General features: G+C 34.3%; 1 protein-coding gene and 1 long non-coding RNA gene across 2 annotated transcripts in view; one reads left to right on the forward strand and one right to left on the reverse strand.

Moving 5' to 3' along the window:
• The window catches only part of tow (target of wingless), a 91,374-nt gene that overhangs the window by 38,726 nt on the left and 25,505 nt on the right, over window positions 1-27,143 (reverse strand). The window contains exon 5 of the mRNA XM_074177122.1: window positions 5,981-6,193. Within this exon, the coding sequence (XP_074033223.1) occupies window positions 5,981-6,193 (213 nt within the window). The remainder of the gene's footprint in view (window positions 1-5,980; window positions 6,194-27,143) is intronic.
• The window catches only part of LOC141483014 (uncharacterized), a 36,299-nt gene continuing 21,964 nt past the window's right edge, over window positions 12,809-27,143 (forward strand). The window contains exon 1 of the long non-coding RNA XR_012465857.1: window positions 12,809-13,448. This is a non-coding gene — a long non-coding RNA (uncharacterized lncRNA). The remainder of the gene's footprint in view (window positions 13,449-27,143) is intronic.

Below are 27,143 nucleotides of genomic sequence, written 5' to 3' on the forward strand. Positions count from 1 at the left end.
TTCAAGGTTATGAATCCTTAACATCTTTGTAACATCTTTGTTTGCTGATATCCCTCATGATACTAGATATTACTGAGAACATTTAAAATGAAATTAATGAATACACCTTGGTAGATAAAGAAGGTATCAATGACTGTTTTTGTTGGCGGTGGTCTACAGGTTTTTATACATGACGTTTCTTCTACGACTCCGGTAGATCAAAAACGATGACGCAAAAGACGAAGTGCCCTAGTTGTTCTCACAGCAAATACTACATACATTATTGGTTAGAACCTCTGGTTTCATTCCTTCGGTGGTGGGCATGCTTTCGTTCCTCTTGGTTGAATCAAATGACATACGCAATTGAGTACAGGTAGGCAGACTTTATTGATGTTCATTTCCTCTTGCTCGCGGTTGGAATTGTCGGTATGGCCGAGGTGATCAGAGAGCGGATATTGACATTTCTCTTCGTGATTCCAATGTGGACCGATTTACAGCTACGGATGCGGTATACCGCTGATGTTGTTAGAGGCCTTCCGGGGTCCTTAGTTGACCTCTCTCTGATGGTTTTCGTTGGTCTGAATATCTGTATCACGCTATGCTAATGTTCCTCCAGAATTTTCTCAATTCGGTTCGTTGATTTTGTTTTATATATGGCATTGAGCGGCTCATCTGAGTTCAACTTGTCATTTTCTTTCCTGGGTGGTATTCCCTCATCGCTTTTAATAAAGATCAATACAGTCGTACAGTCGTACACGAAACTTCAGGCATATAAACCTGCAAATCATTGACGAAAACTCGAAAAATATCTTTGACACAGTAATCTCCTGCTGATCAAAGCTTCAATAAGTTGATAGAAAAGAATAATTGATAGAATTTGATCAAAAGGTGGCTATTCCATTTCATTCCATAAAAACCTATTTATATACATTTATTTTAAATTTTTCAATTGAGTTATAATTGTTTGTGATTCAGAGTTAAGTAAGAAGAGAAAAGTTCTGAAAATAATGTAAGATATTCACCTGGACAATTGATTTACCCTGAGATGGTATGAAATATCTTTTTTTCGTTAATTTTTAATCTATATTATCTTTCGATGAGAGACATTTTTATTATAATTATTCGGATTGAAATATTTTCAGGAGATATGGGATAATTAATTAAAAATGAATAAATATTTTCCTGCTTTCATTAAAAGTTTTGCACATTTCTGTTCGATTATGAAGTAAAAAAATGAAAACCTTTTTTTTTTAAATATTGTGTACTAAGAATAACTGAAATTTGTAATATCATTTAAGGAATGGTTGTTTTCTTCTGTGATATTATTCAAAACCGTGAAGATGAAATGATAAGACATTCAAGTCCACAAAACAAGCAATTGAGTTGCTTAAGAGGCCGTGGGAGCACGTGACTAACATATTATCTGTCAACGATATTTTCACCTCTCTTTTACCCTCTCTTTCACTCTCTCTAGCCAAATGCAGGCGGGTAGCGGGTAAGCACTCGAAATAAGTGCGACGAGAATAAAGTACAGCCAGGGCCGTCGCCATGGAAGGGTCGGGGGGAGCCCCCCCTGCTTTTTCGACTTGGGAAAAAGTTGGGAAATTTTGGGCCGTGAAGATATAAAAAAAATTATTAAAAAATTCAAAAAAATAAAAAAATTGAAATGAGAGAAGATAAAGGGAGAGGTGATAAGAAAAGGGAAAGAAGGACCAGAAGGTTGGGATTTCCCAACATGCATAACTTGGAGATCCCATACTTCTGAAATTTTGAGTTGTTTGAAAACTTCAAAAAAGTTCAATTTCTCCCAAGTAAGAGAGAACAGTCCTGAACAGTCCACACATTTTGAAGTGACAATTTTACAAAATTCCCAACTTTTCGCTGTTTTTTTGACTTGGAAAAGTTGGGAAATTTCGGGCCGTGAAGATAGAAAAAATAATAGTAGAAAACAATAAGCACAATATTATTTAAGTGTCGTTTCCTTTCATTTGTATCGAATATTCCTATACATGGTGGATATGGTGGAAGGACAAGGACCTTGGTCCAAAGTAGAATAATTCCCATTATTATTTTTATAATTACTTAAATGTATTTTCGTTTGTGCATACCCTAATGGGCATATATGCATTTAGACGTGTTAGGAATCACACGTTAAAAGGTAAGACATCGTTAGTCCTTAGCTCGCACAAGTTTCGACTTCTGAGGGTTGTCGTTCGTAGGGGTGCGACAGCTGGTTAACGGAAAAACAGATTTTCAACAGATTTTTTTTTGAACAGATAATCTTTGGATAGCTGAGTAAGAAAATTTATATATTATAGTAGTAACTAATCCATTGGCTTCCATTTTTTCGAAAGATGGGAAATTTTGCTGGTGGGGTTGGGAAAATTTGGATCTCCCCCCCCTGGGGGGGGGGGAGATCCAAATCCAGGGCTACGGCCCTGAGTACAGCATTTCTTATTGAATACCCACATTCGCTTGTTCATCACTTGGCAACGCTGTACTGGGGAAGTCATAGACAAGGGTTCAAATACAACCGAATTCGTTTCTCAGTGGCGGGGACAGAGATCAATGTGGAGGTGTGCGTTAAAAATTGAAAATTCGAAAATGATGTGCAAATTTTCAATCTTACTTTAGGTTTCTCGTGTTTACAATTGAGTAGTAGTAAGTAGCTTTATGAAAAAAGATGAAATTTCTATTTTTTATCAGAATAGGTTTGTGAAATTAGTATATTAGATGCATTTTTATGCTTGGCCATACTTCTAGAATAGCTATTTATGTGAAGAGCTACGAAAAGTTTAATTTTGTGTAACGAGCGCGAGTAGCGCAAGTTACAAAAAATGAAATCCTATCGTGTTAAATACAAATTTTTTTCTTATTTCATTAAAACATTGTTTTCATTATTTTTCAATGATAAAGTGTCGAATCTACAAATATTTTCACCAATCAAGGATGCTACTCATCACATAGCTTGTCACTTTGGTGTCTTCTATACATTCATTTTGTTCCATTTACTTTGAGTAATTTCATAAAGGCAGATGAAATAGAGTAATGACTGATCAGAGTTCTGAATGGAAATTTGTTCTTGTGTTGTGTGATTTCCGTGTTGAAAAGTATGATAAAATCACTGAACCGAGACAAGAATCAACGAATGATATAAAAATATAGTTATGAAAGGCACATTCGGTAATCATTCACAAAAAATAAAACATGCCGTGATTGTCTACGAGAAGTGAGGCGTTTTGTTTTTGTTAATTTCATAAATATATTTTTTATATCATTCAGTAATTCAAAGCAAGGTTCAATAATTTTTCCTTACTTTTAAACTTGGAAATCATTCAACAAAAGTATCTACAAATTCTAATTCAAGACTAGCTCCAGTCATTTTTTGTCTTTTTTCACATTTCAAAATCACTCCAAACGAACTGAATAAATTTATAGAAGATTTCAAATCGACAAGTTATGTGATAAACATAATTGATTAGTGGAAATGAAGTGTGACTAATTTATTGAAAACAATAAAATATAACGTTGAATGAGCGAAAAATAAAATAAATCACATTTCTATGAAACATATATTTTATTTTTATAAAATACAAAAAACTATAACACTGAAAAAATTAAATGAAACTGAGAGAATCTTTAAAGGTGGAACACAAATATTTTGGCAAACTTATTCATTATCAGTTTCAACAGAAATAAAATAGCAGATGAAAAAAGTGATGATGATCGACTTTATTCATGTGAAGTTGACAAATGGAAAATAAAAATGTGATACTGAACAAAACTTATACGAAGATAAAATTATAATAACATATATTTGTGAAGATATAGAAATGACCGAATTGATTAAACGAGATTGGATGGTGTGAAAGTTGAAACTTGTTGTAGAGACCAATTACCCTAACATCAAACTGATATTATTTGCACTCGACGCGTGTTTCGCTAACAGCGATGTTGCCAAACCCTTGTCTGCTCTAATATGGGTTCAGTTTTCATTAGATGGCAGCACTTGACGGGTAAAAATTCATTGAATGAGGAAAACACCTTTTATTTTATTTTGCGAAGAAGTTGACTATATTTAATCATACAATTTCGCTAACGTAAAAATGTTCAAATTCGTCAAAGAAATAAAAAGTTTAAAACATGTTTGGGTAAATAAATGGAAAAAAATGAGTTAGCGATATTCTTCGTTACATTATCGATAACTTTCCCCTATACATACGTTTCACATAACATCTCATTTCTTCACAAAGTGTTTTCGCGATTTTCAATATGGCGCTGCCACTCCATAGGGCTTGTTTGCCCTTGAAATTGAATATAAATTTATAAATTGTAGCATGTGAATTTTGTCAATCATGATATGTGAATATATTGAAAAAAATTTAAATATAGTGGTCCAATGTAACTGATATTTTGTATTGATTAGTTTACTCTTTCATGTACTACATAGTTTAGAGTTCCTATGAATGATATATGTTTAAATTTTTTTTTAATAATACCAATTTATTTTCCCAAGAAACATACAATATTTATAGCAGGGAAGAAACAATAATTCAAAACTAACTATAACATAACTAAGTACGACAGAGCACACAAAAACAGGAAAATCAGAACTGAAACTTGAAAAAAAAATACATAGGTATGTATAATTATCAACAAGAATATAAATATACTCATCAGATAATATATCTATACAAACAGTAAATATTGTTTCAAATTAATCCGGAATTTTTGTTCATTAATTTTTTTAAAGCATTCAGTAGTTCATTGTAGAATTTGATACCTTTATAATAAATCCAATTTGCCCAATATTTGTTTTCATTTTCATCAATTTCAGATTGCCTGAATATTTTGTTAAATGGTTGTGGTGGTCACGATTGATTTTGAAAGTCAAATTTGAATGTTTGAGCTTATTTTTGGTCAAATAAATGAAGGTACATAATTTTATTATGAATTTTTTTAATTGGTTTCAATATGGAAAATGTTGCCATTCCCCATACTGATATAAGATATTGAATTTTGGAATACACTAATGAAAAATAAATCAACATTTCTTATTTTGGATAAAATTCCAATAACGGGAGCTATATTTTTCTTATTGTTTCAATGTGTTTTCTCCATGATACATTTTCATCTGGAATGAGACCAAGAAATTAATCACTAGGAGAGTATTCACTAAATTCATTATTAAATTTAACTAGATCTTTTGAACCAATCGATATGAATTTGATATGAACATATATAAAGATTTCTGAAAATTCAGTGTCATTTTATGGCAATGAAGTCATAAAGATCAAGGTCTTTTGGAATATTAATTATGATTTCTTGTCCACTATTTCCATTATTAATTGAAGTGGTGTCATCAGCAAACATTTGTAACTTTTCATAAACTACAGCTCACGATTTGATCTCCACAAACTTTATTTGAAAAATATATCACGACATGTTTCGCTAACACAGTGATTCAAATCACTGTTGATAAAGCTACTGTGTCATTTTTTTTGGAACTAATTATGTCACCAATTAGACATATTGCTTTGTATTCATTAAATTATTTTGAAACTAATTATAAACTAAACCTCTGATACCTATATTATGCATTATTTTCAGAAGAATTTTAGGGTCTTCAGGTATTATGAAAGAACTCCACTTGTTTGAAGTACACATTAAATAGTATAAAAACTTTTGTGAATTCCATATTCATATGAAAGTTTTGAAAGGGTGTTTTCTTCCAATCTGTATCTGAAACAAACTTCCACATATATTTATGAAGAGTTTTTAGTCCCTGTTTTTTTCTGACTTTGGAAGTTTCCCACATTTTTTGTTTGATGATGTAGAATTAAAAATACAGACAGTTTTTTCCCTGATTAGTGATTTTCACCCGTACGTATTGAATTCGTCCTTGTGAAAAATATTCTGGGTAAAAATCGAAACACGTGTTACACTCATCAGCGTCAACTACTCTTCGAGGGTAACCACACGAAAAGGTGTTCGTGCTTACCTGGGAAACGTAACCTCTATCTGGATTTCGGGGCATATCTCTCGACATTTCCGCGCACCTCACCCCTTCAGTTACTACCCTGTACCTCTTCTTGGGGGTTGCCGGAAGAGACCTGGACCCTGCGCTCGCCGTCTCCCAGTCCTTCAAGAGAGACTTCAAACGACTAACTTCCGCTGCCTTTTCGGATTCGCTTTCAGAATTATAATCGGGGCCCTGAAAAAATACAAAATGGTTTTCAGATGTTTTGAGCTAACAAACATTATCATTTGAACGATTCAAAACAATTCAACTGGGAAATATTTTTAAAAAACAAGTGAAAATTATATTTTTTGGAAAGATGTATACAAGGTATCTTCTAATGAGTATCTGATTCGACTATGAACTTATTAAAATATATAATTGGGATTTATGTGAGTTTCCCCAGGAATTAAATTGGACTTGACATGGAATTAGAACTCACAAATTTCAAAAAAGATGAAATTTGACCATATATTTTTTGAGATGATTCAATAGAATGTATATTCAGTGTCAAATAATTTATAAAGATAAATAAAAAACTGAAACTGACTCGGGAGTGACATCGATACATTTGAGAATTACCTAATTATTGAGGTCATTAAAAAAGGATTCAGGAATTGACATCGAAACTACATGCTATTTTGCAAACAATGTAGTATACAAAATTTCTGTCCTAATATTGCTACCTTATCTGTGCCGAATCATTATCTTATCTGCATGCATGGAAACATCTCTTCAGTAAAGACTGATGAACAGATTCAGATAATTCTCTCTCGTATTGAATGGTTGATGAATAAAGGAAAATCTACGAGATTTCTGTTGTTTCCTAATTATATTTATATTTCAGGGATTCAAATGCAAGATCAAATTGCGAAAGAAGCTACAGAAAGAGGCCAACTTAATAATACTCTAGTCAGACGAGATAATGTGAAAGTACGTATATTTGAAATATATGGTACATCAAAAATGGAAAGTGGAATGGGCAAGTCTGGATCAAACATCATATCCATATTGTCTACAACTCTCTTCTTATTGTATATCAACAACTTATTGGGAAAAAAACAAGAATCCAATATATTGCTCTCGACATTCCATTTGGATTCCAGGGCATTGGCTGTGGATACATGCATATCTTCACGGATAGCAAGACGTTTCTTATCTTGATGAGGATCTAGAGGTGATTCCGAATTGTGGTGAAAGTAACCAGGTTCAATTCAATGTCACAAAACATAGGCATCGGTTTTCTCCAAAAAGATGAATGTCCCCGAACCGGAAATAATAATGTCAGGTCTGACAATTCCGCTTCCTGCTTCGATAAGTTTGTTGGTGTTTGAAAGGACACCAATATGTCGCACAATCATGTCGCTGGAATTGCAAAGGCAGCTTCTCAAAAGCTTGGAACACTGTTCCGAACCAGAAAACTGTACACACCTTAACAACTTTTGACGCTTCATAAAGCTCAGATCAGACATTCTTTGGAGTATTGCTCATGTATGGAGCTCCGCCCCTAAACATACCCTGCCGTCCGCCTGATTGTAAACACGAACATCACCTGCAACATCGAAGAAGGGTTGGAGATTTGTCTCTCTTTCATAGATACTTTCACGGGAGATACTTTTGACACAATTGATTCCTCCAAGAGAGGTACATATCTGAAATATGCGCTGTGGCTGCTCATCGATTTGTACACCTCGAACTTTACTGTTTAAGAACTTTTTCATTTGGAGAACTGCGTTTATGTGAAAAAAATACCTGAGAACATTTTTCCAAATGAATTAATTCTCCAGCGATTCAAATCCAACATGAGTTGCTACTTTCGCACAGGCACCGATCTTAGAACGCCTCAAGGATTTTTCTGTAGTGCTTCTGTTTTGTCTTTGAAAAAAAAATTTTACAGTCTGTGAAACGGAAATCCACAGATTAATTGTCCAAAAGAAAACAAGGGATATTAACTCGTGTGCGAATCGGAAATACATGGCACATCGATAGTTTTAGACTTGATATAGAACAACAACCTAATTGCAGAAAAGTGTGGAACATTTAGTGAATTCTGAAGAACTAGTTTTGTACTGTAGCAAATATTAAATGTGTCACACGTTATAAAACTATGTGCGAGCTAAGGACTAACGGGATCTTACCTTTCAACGTGTGATTCATAAATCAAGCAGAAATGTGTGCACCAATCAAGCTTGAGGAAGCTATTGTTAAGGCAGAAATTTGTGCACAAATGGAGTAAAATTTAGTCAGCATGAAAACGCAACTATATAGCGAAACACGGATTGCGCTAATTAAAATGGTCCAGCGAGAATCTCACAATAAAGTGTTACTTGAATAAGTTATGGACATACTTTTTGATATTTCTACATATGCATCATAATTTCTTTGGTATATTTCACCCTCGCCAATAGCTTTGTATACATCCATCCATACTGAGTTGATGGACAGATTGAATCCTAAAAATTTCGAAAATTCTCTGATTTTTATTATATTTCCCGGGCTGAAGTTTCGTAGAAATGCTTCAAGTTTCTGTTTCATTATATGGATATATAAAAAAGTTTATTTCAGTTTTCTTGATCATGAAATCTTGATTTCGCAAAGTTTCGCATGTAATTCTTATGTTATCATTACATTCGTCCGCCGTGTTCGCTATAATAAGTATGTCGTTGAAAAACGCCACCAACATTAAATATAAGATAAAGAAAATAACTTTTGTCTGATTTCTACTGAGTTGGTTATTTATTAACTCCGGTTTCGGTTTCTCAGACCATTCTCAAGTCATTTGAGACTTGTACGTAACCGTCCTATGAAGTAACTTCACAATTCTAATTCTTATGCACAATTGTCAGTTTTGGAATAAAACATAATTATTGATTTTATTCATAATAAACTAATCGTGAGTCAAATACTATGTTCCCCATTGGTTTGGAGTTTCAAAAACAACTGCAACAAGAACTGGCCCTTACACTTTTTCACTTTTTTTATAGCACCTATATCGACTAGTACATTGATGCTTGTAGAATAAAGTTTTTCTGTATTTTGATTTTCGAGGTTTTCGAGGTTTTCGAGGTGCAGACTGGTATGGTGTTTTGTCAAAGGGGATTTTATAACCTTTGACCCAGCTGACAATTATCCGTAATTTCCCACTCTGTATAAAAATGATTGATTCTGCCAGCATACTGTTCATTTACCCTATTATTCTCGATAATATTTGTCCTTGCTGTTTGTTGACGGTTTCTGAAGATGTCTTTAACTGACTCTGTGGGAATGTCTCTGAGTGACTCCCCCTCCTTTCTTCTTTCCAATTGCTTCTTCGATTGGAGTGCTTCGGTTATCGAGTTGGATGTCGAGGAGATGGCTTTGATTCCTCTCACGGCACTTTCTAAACTTTTTACTGCTTTTTATTTTTCTGCAAAATCTTCTCCAAAGGTAAGCTTATCGGGGATTTGGTTGAAAGCAACTTTCTGTATTTTTGCGTTGAATTGGGTGTATAGTAGAAATTTTTTTTTCGAAAGTAAATAGTGAAACATCAAAGAGATATTCAATTCAATATTTTGATAAGTCATTGCCCATGCCTCCTCTTCATTGAATTATTAATATAGTGATGGTACTATTCCCAGAGCACTAATACCTTCACGCAAAAAAGATCGAATTTCAGACAAAATATCGTCCTTCTTCACATCTGATGGTAAAAGCAGAGTTTTTACTTCTGGGTTCAAGCCGGGAGCTTTCAATAATTGGCAGTTTTTTGTTAATTGACGACTTTCTAACAAACTAACTTCTTCTAATTCCTGTGAAATATGTTAGATTGTCGACGAAGGCCGTTTTTTGCCTGGTTTTGGTTGGCAAAGGTTCTACTGGTGAGAAAGTGAACGAAGTGCTTGAAAAGATGGTAGTTAGTTGACGAGAGGGACATGGAGTATGGTGGGTGAAGCAAAACTTCGACGGTCAATTCGTTCAATTTTGTGACATTGATTCTGTTTACTGGTGCCGGCTACTGCTGCCGCAATTTTCGGTACATTTCGTCGATTCCCTCATTATATGACTGCTGTGATGGTTTAGCCCGGTTGCTGAATCACACCTGCCGCTGACCTCCATACAGTAATTATGTTTTTTTCTGGTGGGTTTCCGCCTTTGGGTAGTGCCTGGGTGGCTCATCGGTGTCCAACCAAGTACTGCCCTGAACGTCTCCTGTTGTCATTGAGGATCCACTTTTCATCACATGTGACGATGCCATCCAAAAAAGAATTGTTTTGGTTGTGCAAAAGCAAAGAAGAACAGACCTCGAACACTTGGAGACTGTAAATCGAATTATACAAAACAACAATTCGTTCAGGCCAGGCTCAATTTACCTACACTATAGGTTAATGGACTTACAACTATCAGAAAACAAGTACTTCCCTGGCTAATACCACGAATGGCGTCGGATTATATCCAAAAGGTGTATGTGGAGTTTTCTTCCTAATATTCAAATTTCAATATGCGGTTGGTAACCTTATTCACGGGCAGATGGGGCGATGGCAAATATGTTGTTTATCGTTCGCTTCTGATACTCTGAAAGAAATTCGATTTTCAAGTATGGGAAATCATCGACTTCATGTTGATGATAGACACTACCTTGCACTGACGAGTGATCAAACAGCTCGAAACCGGTCTGCAAGTGTGTTCCAATAATTGAAAATCGATTCTGGCAGTTGTATCGCTTATGCAGGAATAACTTCAGTCAAGGATCATGTCGGATATAATCTAACGCATTTCGTGGTATTATGCAGGGGAGTATTTGTTTTCTGATAGGTGTTAGTCCATTAACCTACAGTGTAGGTAATTTGAGACTGACCTGAATGAATTGTTCTTTCAGATAATTTGATTTACATCCAGTCTCCAAGTATGCCCACTCACTTTGTGGCAACTGCATATCCTAAGCAGTTGGTTACTTCGTTCACGGGCAGATGGGGCGGTGACAAACATGTTGTTTGTCGTTCGCTTAAGCTTTGTTCAAAGAATGATACCCTGAAAGGAATTCGTTTTTCAATTATAGGACATCATCGACTTCATGTTGTTGATAGACACTACCTTGCACTGAAGAGTGGCCAAACAGCCCGAAATAACCGGTCTGAGAGTGTGTTTCACTAATTGAAAATCGAATTTGACAGTTTTGTATCGCCAACAGCATATTCAGGAATAACTTCAGTAAAACATCCTGCACTGACACCTGTCAACGCCCTTCGTGGTATTAGCCAGAGGAGTGGTTGTTCTGATAGGTGTCAGTCCATTAACCTGCAGTGTAGATATTTCGAGAAGGGCCTGAACGAATTGTTCTTTTAAATAATTTGATGGCAATTTCTGTCGCGATCATTCAAATCTTGGGACATCCACTTTTCGAATACGTGTTCATCAACACTATTATTTGTTTGATGGTAGTTGACAATGTTTCGTGATGCATTTCATTAGTTCGAACTTCCATTGTCTAACATGATATAAATTGATTTGAAATACCTGAAAGAATCTTTAAAAAAAATAAGATGAAAAATAACAATTATATTGAGCAAAAAAACTGAAATTACCATGAAGTAAAAATACAACCAACAGCCAAAAACTTAAAAAAAACTATTGAGACAAGATGGAAATTAAAAAATTATTAACAAAACATGAAAATTAAAAATTAAAAGAATCCAAACAAACCAAGTTACTTCACGACGTTTCGATTGTTAGTATCCACAATCATCTTCGGATGATAACTGGACTCATCCCTTCGAGATCTTGAGTATTTATAGGTCATTCAAGTGCTTTCACCTATCCCTCCTTCTCTCCGTTTCATCGGTTTTAGCAGAAACTAACCGTTTGACTGAGTTGGTCGTATTCCGCTTGATTAGAGGTTTCTATACGTTGCGTATTTCTACGCTGCGTTGTTGGACAACATATATGCGGCTTCTTTGAATTTTCTCCCGGACCAGTGTTCTTCCTTGTGGATGAGTTCAGCTTGAGCCCACTTGATGTTATGTTGATGAGTCCAAACGTGCTCTGCTATTTCCGATTTGCTGATTTCTCCTCACTGTGTGTGTTTCTTATGCTCGGCAATGCGAACTTCCAATAGCCTCTTAGTTTCATCGATGCATGATTCTCCGCACTCGCAGGGTATCTGGTAAATGCCATTCTTGAAATCGCAGTCCGCGTTTGATGGCCTGGTTTTTGTGAGGCTGCTACGGATAGTGCTCCCAGATCTGAAGCAGGTTCTGATGTATACAAGTATTGGTTGTGGCGGCTTCTCTTTCTTGTGGAGGGAGCTCTTGCTGTCTTCTAGCTAAAGCATCTGCCACCATCACTTTGGAGTAACCATTTCGTTGAAGGTCATTTTTTATGATGCTTAGTTCCTTTTCGAGACCTTCCTTTGTATTACAGAGCCCGAAAGTACGGTCTGGTAGACTCTTGATGATTCTTCTCTTAGTCGATTGATGGTGGTTGGATTCCTGGTTCAGATACTGTCCTGTGTGAGTGGGTTTTTGATACACAGATGCTTCCCTCTTCACCAATACATCTATAATGACAATTCGTTGTGGACTTCCTTCTCCATTGTGAAAGTGATGCTGAAAGTGAAAGTGAAAGTGATCCTGAAGCACATCACGTTGTTGATGTGCTTCAGGAAGATGTCTAGTTCTGCATTCCCATGGTTCCATATTATGAGGGTGTCGTCCACGTATCTCAACCAGACTTGGGGCTTCTTGTGGGTTTCTTCAATGGCCAGAGTTTCAAACCACTATAACCGGAGAAAGTGGCGATCCCATTGGCAGTATCTCATCTTGCGTAAAGAATTCGTCCTTCAGTTTGATGTAGCAGTTTCGTACACAGCATTCTAGTAATTCCATGATTACTTGTATCGGTAAGTTTGTTCATGTCTTCGGATAGCTTCTTCTGTATGATTTGAAATGCTTCTTCGACAGGGACGTTGGTGTAGATGCTTTCCACGTCGAAACTCTTTGCCAAAAGCCTGATTAATTCATCGGACTGTTTTGACAGCGCTTTGGAACATTGAATTCGTAGAGAAAAATTAGCCAATGATCGCCTAACGACATCATATACTAGGTAATAAGTTGGAAAGGGGCAAAAATTGAAATTTTGAAAAAAAGAACAGCATCAATGTATAGAGTACCCAATTCTCTGTCGATCAGTATATACCACGACACATTAAAATGAATATTTATTGAGATATAGAGGTACAAAAACACGACATTCAAACGGAGAAAACTTTTGAAACAACCTAATACATTTCCCACCGTAAAGCTAGTTCGCCGGAAATGTCGTGCCCATATATAATCATTTGATGACCTTTCACCCAGTATTTCATGAATTTCTTCCCTCTCCGAAACTGCTTATTCATAACGATCGTCTGCTGATTCATTCTGACTTTTACTGTGGCTATGAGTGTCTCGGCTTGATTTATTATCGGAACCTACAAGTGAGAAAAAAGACTTTTTACTATGTTTTTCTATGCATATTTTATTAGGATTGATACCGATATAATTAACTTTGTTTATTTGACAAGGAAGTAATCTGTTCGATATCATAATTGGTTACTCAAAGTTTGCGTAAGTTACGTGGAAACAGATATCAAGAAACGTGCCTTATCTACAGGAGCCCGAGACTTTGCAAACTCATTATATTTCAAATCTTGTAATAATTGTCTTAATAAAGATCCATTCTTTGTACTGCTCTCGAAGAGAATGAACGCTTTTTTGAGTCTTATGTGAAATCGATTTTCTTTTTAAAAACTAAGTTCTTGATTTTCAATACATAATTGGCGCAGTCGGTAGGATTCTCGCGGTCGTGAAAAAGAACATTTGCATTGTGCCAGAAATCGTTTTCGTGACTTTAAAGTTTCAACTTCTTCAGCAAGGATCGAAGAGATTCAAGGAGCTCTCTGCAGAAAACAGGATCGGGAAAGGAACCAGGAGACTACAATTACCAAACTGTAAGTGCCAAATTCCTTTTCGACTTTCCTAAACCCTCTTTTTAAGGACTTTTTGAGAGATAGGTTAGTGACGTTGATTCCAACTGAATATTGGATATGGACATTACATTTACTTGCGAAAATAACAAATTATAATAATTATAATTTGAAATTTAAATTGTTGCCGATCGATAGATACTGAATTCTATTGATCAAAATCAAAAATTTATGAACGATATTGAAAATATTTAGCAACTATCAAATAATATCTCAGTCGAAGACAATAATCAAAATATTCCAAACATGCCACCAGCAGAACCTGGAATGGTCGACTGGAACTTTTTTAAATTTCGTTTGGAAAACATCAAACCCTACGTTGGGGATAGCAATACTCTCAATAAATTCATAACTCGTTGTCAAAGCCTGTTAAACGAGTATGCCATATAAGGAGATGCTGCTTTTCAAAAACACATACTTGAATGCATTCAAGAAAAATTAGTAGGAAAAGCAGAAGCAATGGTAGGAAATAGGATAGAATTAAATACTTGGGAAAAACTGAAAAATGCTCTTTGCCAAAGTTTTTCAGATCGCAGGGACTTAGATTGTTTAGTTCAAGAACTCACGAGAACTAGACCTTATAAGGGAGAAAACCTTATTAATTTTGGGAGTAGAATACAACTGTTGAAAAGTAGTGTTGTCCAGAGAATAAGTAATGAAGTCAATTTAATCGAACCCTAAAAATTATTTTATAATAATCACTATGATAAAACAGCACTGAGTACCTTCATTGCAGGGTGTACTGGCATCCTGAAAAATAATATGCATATTAAAAACCAGCTTCACTGGAAGACGCCATGGCGTACGCGAATGAATTTGAAAACTTTGAAAGAATGTATGGAAAATCAAACGAAACAAAAAATACAACTATCAGGACTAATTTGGTTCCTAAACCACAATTTGGCGATTATTCACAAGGGCATAATTTCAATAACCAACATTATTTAAATCACCAACCCCACTTTCAGTAATACCCCCAATTTTCTGGAAATTTCAGAACTTTCCAGTCACAATATAGTCAAAAACCAGTTTGGCCAAATCAGCCTATACCAGTTCAACCTAGGCAACAACAAACTAGGTTCCCAACAAATCGTGACGTCTTCGGACCCCCAAAAAATGTCTTCAAACCTAGTCAAATACCACAACCTAACCTAACCTAACCTAAATCCGAACCAATGTCGACAACCTCGAGAAACTCAACTGTGGTATCAAGAAACCGATAATTTCAAAATCACGGATTTCAAAATTTCGGAAATACTAATATGAATTCAAATGGACAACAACGTAGGAGTCCAAACTTTGTTTTCGAAGAATTACATTCTAACGAATATGACAATCAATTTGTGTCAGACAATTTCTATTCTAATGAAAATTTATATTTCCCACCTGAGTATCAACATGATCAATATCAAAATTTCTACGATTTTAATACCGAAATACCCAAACCTGACGAAAATATAGAATTCGATAATGACCAAGACCAAAATTTTCCTTCGGACAACCAAGATGAAAACCTGACATAGAAGAATTCAATGTCTTCTCAAACAACGCCCTTCCTTATATAGAAATTCAAAATCCCAAATCGAAACTCTTAATCGACACAGGTAGCTCTAAATCCATAATACGCCCAACAATAATAGAAAATTTATGTCCAAACACAATTTATCATTCGAACACTGTTTTAAAAACAACTTTAGGTAGTAAAAACATTAGATATAGAGCTTTTGTTCCGTGTTTTCCAGAATTTAATAGTAATTATGAAATTGATTTTATTTAATTTGATTTTCATGATTATTTCGAGGGTGTGATTGGTTTAAATGATCTGATCAATATAAATCTTAATATTGATATCACAAATAATCGATTGATTGGGGAACATGTAGAAATTCCTCTCAAATATAGAGAAAGTAACGACAGTAGTTTCAGTTTCTCAGTAGGTCCCAAAGAAAAAATTATAAAAAATTCACCGGTTAATATATCGGGAGGAGATATTTTGATTGAAAGAAGTTATTTAGGAAAACTTGTTATACCTCGAACTCTTACTTCAGCAAAAAACGGACTAGCAACTATTGAAATTCAAAATCTTACAGATCAATCCATTACGATGACATTAAACAACAATATTGAAGCAATCCCTTTCGAATCGCAAAATCCCGCCACAACAGACAAACACACACATTCAAAAAAATGAAATACTGGATTTCATTCATACCGATCACATGAACTCAGAAGAAAAATCCGCCATTACAAAGCTCTGTATATATGCTGACATATTTTTTAAACCGGGTGACAAACTGACATTTACTTCGAAAGTCAAACACATAATCAGAACAAACGACGAAATTCCCGTACATACAAAGTCTTACAGATATCCGTATGTTCACAAAAATGAGGTACAACAACAGATAAAAGACATGCTTGACAAAAACATCATAAGACCATCCTGTAGCCCGTGGTTATCACCAATTCGGATAGTGCCAAAAAGTTAGACGCATCAGGTAAACAAATATGGCGTTTAGTCGTTGACTATCGAAAGGTCAACCGAAAAAACTATTGACGACCGATATCTGATCCCGAATATCGCGTATATACTAGACAAACTTGGTAGAGCTCAATATTTTACCACGCTGGACCTTGCTAGCGGGTTCCACCAAATTGAGATGAGTAAATGCTCTATCGAAAAGACAGCTTTCACCATGTATAACGGACACTTCGAGTACTTGAGGATGCCCTTTGGGTTGAAGAATGCGCCCTCTACCTTTCAAAGGGCCATGGATGAACTCCTGAAAGACCTACAACACAAAATATGCATGGTCTATATGGACGATATCATAATTTTCAGTACTGGCCTTCAAGAACATATTCAAAATTCAAAATTGGTTCTCACAAAATTAAGGGGAGCTAAATTAAAAATCCAACTAGATAAATGCGAATTTCTACGCAAAAAAGGAGTAGAATTTCTAGGCCATATAGTCACAAAAGATGGGATAAAACCGAATCCTATCAAAATTGAAAAGATAAAAAATTTCCCATTACCTCGAACCCAAAAAGAAATTACATCATTTCTTGGCCTTCTTTGATATTATCGGAAATTTATAAAAGATTTCACTAAAATTACCAAACCCATGACTTCATGTCTAAAAAAGGACAATAAAGTCGAACATACCAAGGAGTTCAAAGATGTTTTTGAAACTTGTAAAAATATTCTATCTCAGAACCTGCGTTCTCACCCAGACTTAGAAAAAGATTTCGAACTCTCTGCCGATGCCTCTAAATATGCATTGGGTAGTATCTTGTCTCAAAATGGTCATCCCATTTGATATGCATCTAGGGCACTAAACTCTGCTGAAATAAATTACTCTACAATAGAAAAAGAACTGCTCGCAATAGTTTGGAGCTGTAAATAATTTTAACCGTACCTGTTTGGTAGGAAATTTGTGATTTATACAGATCAAAAACCTCTGCAATGGCTTTTTTCCTCAAAGGAGCCAAACTCAAGACTTGTGAGATGGCGCCTAAAATTGGAAGAGTTTGATTATGTCATTAAATACAAAAATGGTAAAAATAATCAAGCAGCAGAGCCCTCTCTAGATATCCACCTAATTTTGAGATGAATGCACTAGAAACAATGTCAACCGATGTTAATTTGGATGATATTGATAAAGTAATAGAAAAAGAACTAGAAAACTTGAACAATCTTCCAAATCTAGACAATGAGAATATCACTGATTTCTTAGAAAATCAGTCACTATTGGATACTCTGCCGTCAAATGCTGAAAACCCAAGAGTTAATATTATTTCTAACATATTAGTAAAACCGGCAACCAAAGTCAACCCCGAACCAGAGGTGGACTTGGAAACAATACATACTTCTGCCGAAAACCCTATATTGACAATACCAATAGTAGACCGATCTTTAAATACATATAAAAATCAGCTAGTTATGACAGTTGGAGACATAGACAAAACAAAAGATAGACGAGAAAAAGTATTCGAAAATTTTCGACTATACGTCACTTTTCCAAAAGTTGAACTCGAAAATCAAATTAAAACTTTTGCAAGAGAATATTTGAACCCCAAACAGCATTATGCCCTGTACTTTAAAAACCCTCAACTTTCGAAAATATTTTCTGTAACTATCCAAAATAGTTTTAAAAATTCCTCACTCAAATGATTGCACTGTACAAAATTTTTGACTGACGTAGAAACTTTGAAGGAACAAAAGCAAAAGCTAGAGTATTACCACATATACAAATCCGGTCATAGAGGAATGAACGAAGTGAAAATGTCATTAAGTCATATTATTGGCCGAATATGTCTTTAGATATAGAGAATTATATCAACAATTGTGAAACATGTCTAAAAAACAAATATAACAGGGATCCCCCTGCCATCAAGTTCAATTTGACTCCAACTGCATCCAAACCATTCGAACATATTCACATCATGGGTTACCTCTAAAAATCACAAGTGATTGCGGTACGGAGTTTAAAAATCAATATTTAAAAAACTTCTGCTCTCTTCGCCGTATTCAACTTCATTTCACCACAGCGAAGAATAGCAACTCAAATTCCCCAGTAGAACGTTTTCATTCTACCTCAATTGAATATTTTCGTTGTTTAAGAAAAGAAAATAAAAACTTCATCCCAGACCAATTGGTAAAATACGCTATATTAAGCTATAATAATTCTATACATAGTGTAACCAAATTCACTCCATTTGAAGTTATCAAAGGACATATTGACGATTCTAACACTTTCGATATGAACGATAACGTTATTATATCAAACTATGTTCAAAATCAAAAAGAAGTTAGCAAAAATATGTACGAAAATATACAAAGAGAAAATCAAACGACTAAAGAAAAAGTAATAACTAGAGCAAATAAAAAAAGGTCAAACGCCCCACAATATACGGATCGAAAAACAGTTTATATAAAAACTAAACCCCGAAACAAAAATTACCAAAATTCAAAAAGGTTTCTGTCGATCAGGAAACTGATGAAAAATCAATCACACAATCCGGAACATATCATAAAAGCTCTGCTAGAAAACCCAGAAATATTAAAGAACAAACATTGTTACAGGAAAATCAAGAGGATGAAGTTTCTTCTCCTTTGCCTGGTCGTTCAACTATCATATTGTAAGGATGACATAGACGTTACCAACCTAGACGATCTCATCCTCCCAATACAACTAGGAAACGCTACTCATATACACTAAACATACCTTTCTACATTATTTGGACCTTAAAATCATTATCGATCAGATACAAAATTTTAATAGAAATATTAAATCAATCAAAAATAGTATTTCCAAAGTTAATGTAACGAACCCAATATCTTATCACGGATTATCAGAGAATATGCTGTTCAGAACTAAATATCTCATTAGCACTTTACAGAGAAAAATCGACAATATATTACCATCATTCCATACTCGCAATAAAAGAGGGCTAATGTAGTTGGTAAAGTAAACAAATGGCTCTTTGGCAACCTCGACTCTGATGACGAGGGACGTTATAATAACGCTATTAAAGTTTTGGAAAATAATCAGGAAAAAATTATTCACGAAACCAATCTCCAAATTTCTTTGTCTAAAACATTGATAAACCATTATAACAAAACCATTAGAATTTTCAACGCGAATCAAGAGACGTTCGAGCGAGATTTGGAAAGATTTCAGGTAACAATTAGTGATACAATAAGAAATGTCGATAATTACCTTAGTTTTCAAGGAACATTATTACAATTGAACTTAGACTGTCAGAATTTGATAAACTCTATAGATAATATCGAAAATGCCATTATGTTTTCAAAACTGAACACTTTGCATAATTCAATTGTATCTACTACTGAACTTCAGGAGATGGCGACATATTTAATGAAAATATTCAAACAAAATCAAGTTCCAAATTTTAAGAATACACTCACGTATTACCAATTTTTAGGAACGCAAATCAGTTTCGTCAATACCAAATTGATCTTTCCAATACACGTCCCTATTGTTAGGCCCAAATTCTTTGAATTCTATCATGTAAATCCTATTATCCAAACTATCATGTAAATCCTATTATCCAAAATCACATGATGTCTTTCCCCAAATACCCATATTTGGTACGGAACCAGGGCGATATCCAGTTCGAAAAAGAAGATTGCCCGTTCCTAGAAAACACATATTACTGCCCGAAGAACTTTGCGCCACCGGATAACTGCACACTTCACCATTTTGAAGGAAAAGCCTCAGAGAAATGCCACCTTTTGGAAATCAACGTGCAAGATCCCATTGTAGAACAAGTAACACAAGATCGAGTATTGATAATCCCTTTCAAAGAAGAACGTCTATATTCCAAATGCAAAACAGATCAATACCTAGAAATCAATTCTCCAGTATAGATCAGAATCCCACAATGATGCGAAATCCAAATCCATGATACAAAATATGTAAATGACATTTATATCCAACAAGGAAAACCCATGATTTTACCCAAATTGGAAATGACTGACTTGAAAACTCCAAAAGTCTAAGACATCCTGAATTTCACCAAAATCAATCTTGATGAACTGTACTAAATAGATAGAATAGCCAATCAACTGAAGCCTATTCAATCGCAACAAAACCAAGGTCCTACAACGCCTATTTTTGGGACTATAATATTTGTAATCATCGTCATCGTGATACTGCTCAGCCTGCCGAAATTGAAGCAATATTTCCAAAAAATATTTAAATAACTCCGTTATTTTTTCAGCCTGAGGAGGGACTAGTTACGTGGAAACAGATATCAAGAAACGTGCCATATCTACAGGAGCCCGAGACTTTGCAAACTCATTATATTTCAAATCTTGTAATGATTGTCTTAATAAAGATTAATTCTTTGTACTGTTCTCGAAGAGAATAAACGCTTTTTTGAGTCTCATGTGGAATCGATTTTCTTTTTAAAAACTAAGTTCTCGATTTCCAATACATAATTCGTATTTAACAAGTGATTTATAAAATTTCAAAATAGAGCTCCAACAATGTCTATTTCACATGTGAGTTTGCTGTGTAGCAACTGGATCTTTGCTGATGTATACACTGAACCAAATAGATACGTAATAAAAATGAAAAAAACATTGTATTCATGACTGCTGAACATTGATTTTCATCCGATGAAGGGTTTCATTAATATAATGTTACTTTTTTTATTACTTCATGTCTCAGTTCATTGAATAATAATCGATTATTATACTAACAAACAAGAATCTTTGGCTCAACAAACATGATTACATTGACTCATTGATCTTGTTCATGGAAGCACTGAACATTTTTCACAAATCTGCTAGTCTATTTCATTGCATCAATGGAACAGTACATCGTTTTAACGAACATGAGTGCGTTGATTCATTATGATTTGATGAAAAATCCATGGACTGGATACGTCGTAGTGATGAATATATTGATTGAATGAATGAACATTTCGTACGTAATATCAGTGTACTTTGTTCATAAAACTGATGAAGGTGTTTATAAAGTAATTAACGTGTTCACTGAATAGGTGAACTTTGAACTATGTACTAACGTAATACCTAGTATATTGTACTGATGAAAGTATTCATTAAATCAAGGATTGTGTCCAGTGGATCTATATACTTTCGCATATTATTTTCTTAATTAGTTCCACTGGAACCTTTATTTCATACCACTATGTAATATAGACATTTCTGACTTGTTAGAAGGATTGAAATTATCACTTTATAAGCTTTCTGCAAAAAATTGGAAGGTGACATAAGATCTGTCTCTTCCGACCCTGATCAATTTAATTGTTGCTGTCAGTATTGAAGCGCCGTCACCGACGATTGATCATTTTCCACTCAATTTTAATATTTTTAGTTGAAAATAAAATAATATTCATTTTTCGTTGATTTTTTTCTATAAAGGGCTTGGGGTTTGGTTGTCTTCGGCGATTCGCCCTCATCAATCATAATTTTTCTTACTGACAATGAAACAGTTTCCTCCTCAATACGTAATAAATAAACCATTATACTAAGGTGAAGTAATGTGATATTCAAAGTGAAAGTGTAAAAATCAAAGAAGTACGAATTTATTGATAATTCATTATTGTTGGTAACAATACTATGATTTTTATAATTATTGATGTTCATACAAAATACCTAAGCTTGATTAATCCTTATCAGTTTCCTGATTTTCCTTTAGATATTCTGATAATATATAAACTTTTGGCAAAGAATGATGGCCCATTGTTTAAAAAAAAAGAGTTCTATAAAATTCCAAAACATTTCTGATTCTAAAGGAAAATCAAGATCAAATAAATAAATGATTTTATAACATATATCTACAGCCCGGAGTATATGTGAAAATTGGTATCTGATATCATCAAAATAAACAGATATGTCTGTTGGGTACTTTATGTCATCTCCAGTACATGAGATAAACGGTTGAATCGATTTCTTCTTCGATTTCAAAAACCGTATGTGCTCTTCTACTTGTTGTTGGCAATTTCCAATATACAAAAAAGATTCTTGGGAATCCTTGATGGTGAATTTAGTCACACTGGATTTTCCAGATCTGTCCTTGGTGACTATTTTATTGGTAGGGAAGAAATATTCATGGAGAGCCCAAAATACTACAGCATAGCGACCATCTAAAATCAATTAACAAAATATAAAGTTAGTATGGTGCTTGATGAATGGATCCATAAGCCATGCCGTGTGACACAGACCCATGCAGGGTCAGTCAACCTTATTTCCTCACAGAATCTCATATTCTTTCAACTATTTTTCTGGAATTTGGAAGACTGAGAATGCTTACTAAGACGGACGACTCTAAGAGCCTTGAAGATAATAGCACTATATGCTGTCGAAAGTTTTCTGTGAACAAATGTTTTCAATGTTTCATTATTAACACGTGGTTACAAAAATGATTTGAAACTCAAATAACTTATTATTATATGCAAGCGCTTTCAATAGCAGACCCTGCTAACATCTTCATGGCTCTGTTATAACATATATGCATTCAACATGTCAACATTCAATAAATAATCATCACAACTCGATAATAAGCTATTGAATTCATTATTTATGAAAGTATGTTTCCTCAAGTAACATTCCTGTATATTTAAAAACATCTTTTCGTAAAAAATTGTTATTATTGTGCACAGAAAGAACAAAAAAACTTGACTACAATCATTCTCACATTATCTAATGACGGAATTTGTCTCCAAATAGTGTCTTCGTTTGAAATGTTTAATTAATAACGAAAAGGCACCGATATTTTGACTGCAGATAAACACTTCATGGTCTTACATAAATGAAAATGAAAATGAATAATAACGAATAAAACAAAATGAGCATATCTAATACGTACCTTCAATAAACTGTAGGTACTTATTCAACTTGTGTGCCGATCTCGTTTCTCTTGAAGGAAGTTATGTGAATATTTCTGTATCAATAGGTACCTACGAAATCACTAACTGCAATAGCACCTTCGCGTCTTGTTTTAGTTATTGAGATCTTTATGATGTCAATAATGTGCATTTGTGCATCGATGCTAGGGATGATCATTGTTTTATGACTGAATTGCTGAATACGTACGTGGAAACCATGTATTATTTCATCATGCTACGAATATTGTACATTAAACAAACGTAAGGGTTTATGATTTCGGGCATGCTTTGATGTAATTTCGTACGTATTTAATAATAATAATAACGAAGACCTTTCGTTGAAACAAAGTATACATATGGTTATTTATCTTATGTATCAGTTCATTGATTTATTGACCTGGGTTAACGATTCATAAATTCTTTCGTTCAATCGAAAAAACCATACATGGATTTAGTGTACTTATTTATTGAATGAATACTAATGAACATTGAAATAATGTGCAGTATTCCTCAACTGCATTTTCGTGAGCTGAAGTAAATATTCCTTGAAACAGTGGAACAATAATCAAATTAATAAAATATTTTCATCTGAAGGGTGAATACGTTTAATGAATTATGGAAATTGTTCCTAGCTTTTCAATGAAAATGATTTTATTGATGATACGAACGTGTATATCGAATGATGACTAACTATTCGTGATACTAAAGAATTTTTTATTGAATTGACGTAAAAAATGGTGATGAATGGGGTTTATTGATAATATGTATAGGAATTTTTTCAGTGTAACCACAACAGAGCTAAAACAATGTCTATTTCACACGTTAGCTTACTTTTGAGTTTTATCTGCAGTGACTTGATTCAGTTCAAAACACACTAAGTATCACAATTACTTACTTGAACTGATGTTGAATTTTTGTTTCAGTTTTCTCAGTTTCCGTTTAGGTTCCCCCAATTCTTCATTTTATGGTTGCTTGCTTTCTTTTCTATTTTTGAGTAGGTAAATTCACTCACTTTTAATTTCAAGATGGTTGACAATGTTTCATGGTGCATTTCATTAGTTCGGACTGATGACAGTTATCATCTGAAGACGACTGTGGATACTAACAATCGAAACGTTGTGAAGTAACTAGGCTTGAAATCTTTTAATTTTGATTTCTTGTCAATTGTTCAATTTTTAATTGTTGCTTTTTATTTATTTCATTGAAATTTCAGTTTTTTGGCTTAATATAATTATTATTTTCAGCTAATCTTTTCAATGTTTTAATTTTATCGATTATTTCAGGGATTTCAAATTATTTTATAAAGTGCATTTTTTTAATGCCTCCCTTTAATTTTTTGATCGGGTCAACTCAAAGAATTCAAATTTATGATAATGAAGTTAATGCATGAATACTTTATTTTGAACTGAAATTGACAGAAGAAACTTTCAAGATGGCGACTGGGCGCCATCTGGGAAAAAAATTAAATGGAAAGGGGGGTCTTGCGACACATCATTTTGAAACTCCTGACAAATACTTCACAACCCTAAAATATGAAGTCAATATCTTCATCTACTACAAAATGGCGAAAAATTTAATAATTTCCTGAAGACATTGATATCGATATTTCTAGAAATATCACTTTTTATCTGACATATGGCAATTCCAACAATCCGATAAGGTTTGTTGTTATTTTTTGTTTACAAAAACGACCAAAAAATTTCAGTTCGACAATGGACAACATTGTTCAGTTAGAAATTTTTTCATTTAGTTTTCGGTTTTACTTGTACAAAGATACCACGTCAATATTTCTAAAATGGTCAATTCTCGTCCATTGGAAGAAAAAATTGAAGCGATTTTTATTTACGGTACGACGCGTAACTTTCACGAGACCGAAAGGATTTTCAATGAACATTTTCCGAATCGTAGAAATCTGTAGAAAATATTTGAGGGAACTTGTATCCAAATTAACAACTACCGGTAGTGTACACAACAAAAAGCCCCCAACTCATCCGTCCATTTCGGAAGAACAAGTGCAAATAATTGGTGAGATGGTAGTAAATCCTGAACAGCCTACTCAATCCGTCGCGAAAGTTTGTGAGGTGTCTCCTTCTACTGTGTGTAGACTTTTGAAGAGGAATAGGTATTATCCATACAAAATTAAAATGGTACACTAATTAACTGAATATGACCCTGATCGAAGAACAGAATTCTGCCTGCGAAATCATGACGAAAACCATTTCAAGATCCTACCTATCTCCGCAATATTTGTTTTGTTATTGGAGTGACACCAACCCTCACGTTTCCAGGAAACACATACCCAATATCCAGAAAAAATTAACGTTTGGGCAGGAATATTGTGAAATCATATTGTAGGACCTCTATTTGTTGATCATCATTTTACAGGGGAACTGTATTTGAATATGCTGGAAACTACTGTTGACTCTCTCATCACTAAAATCGTCGAAGCGAATCCAAATAAATTCGAAATATATATATTGTATTCCAACAAGATGGAGCACCACCACATCACTCCAGTCAGGTAAGAAACTATTTGGATACTACTTTTCCTGGTCGTTGGATTGGCCGTCGAGGTCCTACAGAATGACCAGCTCGCTCGCCAGATTTACCACCTTTGGACTTTTTTAAGGGGCTATTTGAAGCAGAAGGTGTATGAAAGTGAACCTGCTTCAATATTGGATATACGGTAGAGAATGATAAATATTTGTAGAGATATTGACGTTACTGTGTTCGAAAATATTCGGCGTGAAATATCGGATAGGCAGTCAAGAGTTCAAGGCAACCATTTCGAGCATCTTCTGAACTGACCTCAAGCCTATCACCTCATATTATGTAGTTAAATGTCAATGTATTCAGGCAATTATTAAAAGTCCCACCATTTTGTAGTAGTTGAAGATATTGACATTATATTCTAGGGTTGTGAAGCATTTGTCAGGAGCTTCAAAAAGATGTGTCACAAGACCCCTCTTTCCATTTAATTTTTTTTTCAGATGGCGCCTAGTCGCCATCTTGAAAATATCATCTGTAGTAGGAGAAATCTCCTACTATCTGTCAATATAACTTCAAAATAAAGTATTCATGCTTTAATTTAATTATCCCAAATTTAAATTTTTTGAGTTGACCCGTTTAAAAAATAAAAGGGGGGGACATTAAAGAAATGCACTGTATACTATTAGACAATGGAAGTCCGAAATAATGAAATTCACTCACTCTTCATTTCGACCGGCATCTCAAAGCGCAAGACTCAAACAGTGGCCAAGGAATACAACAAAAATTTGTATCTTTCAACTTGCGTGTCATAGCTAGAGAGGTATTACTACAGGGTGGTGAATATATTCTAAAAACAAAACGCGGACAGTTGATCTGGACAAAGGCCACCTATTTCATAAAGGTCTTATTTAGTATTGAACTGAATATTATATGTTTGGATAAATAAGAATTCATATAAACTTGATCAAATTGAGTTTTTCTCTTATCAATCTATCACTCATCACGAGTCAAATATGACGATAATGTATTGACTAGATCGGTTCGAGTAACATTTTTACTTTCGCCCTACTTATGACCATTGACCAGGACTTTACTATAAATTCAACTTTAGCTATGGGCCTGCTTTGATGTACTGGCGTATAAAACAAAATTTATTTTTAGATTTCACATAGTGCTAGAAAATGTTTATTGCAGTTTATTCAACATCGAAATTACGGTTTACAAGGTCAAAAATAAAAAACACTGTTTTTCATGAAAAATAGAAGCGGTCCACTG

Source organism: Leptinotarsa decemlineata, unplaced genomic scaffold (genome assembly GCF_025532065.1).
Source record: "Leptinotarsa decemlineata unplaced genomic scaffold, Ldec_3_MD MMD2_tig00002159_RagTag_RagTag, whole genome shotgun sequence".
Classification (NCBI taxonomy): domain Eukaryota; kingdom Metazoa; phylum Arthropoda; class Insecta; order Coleoptera; family Chrysomelidae; genus Leptinotarsa; species Leptinotarsa decemlineata.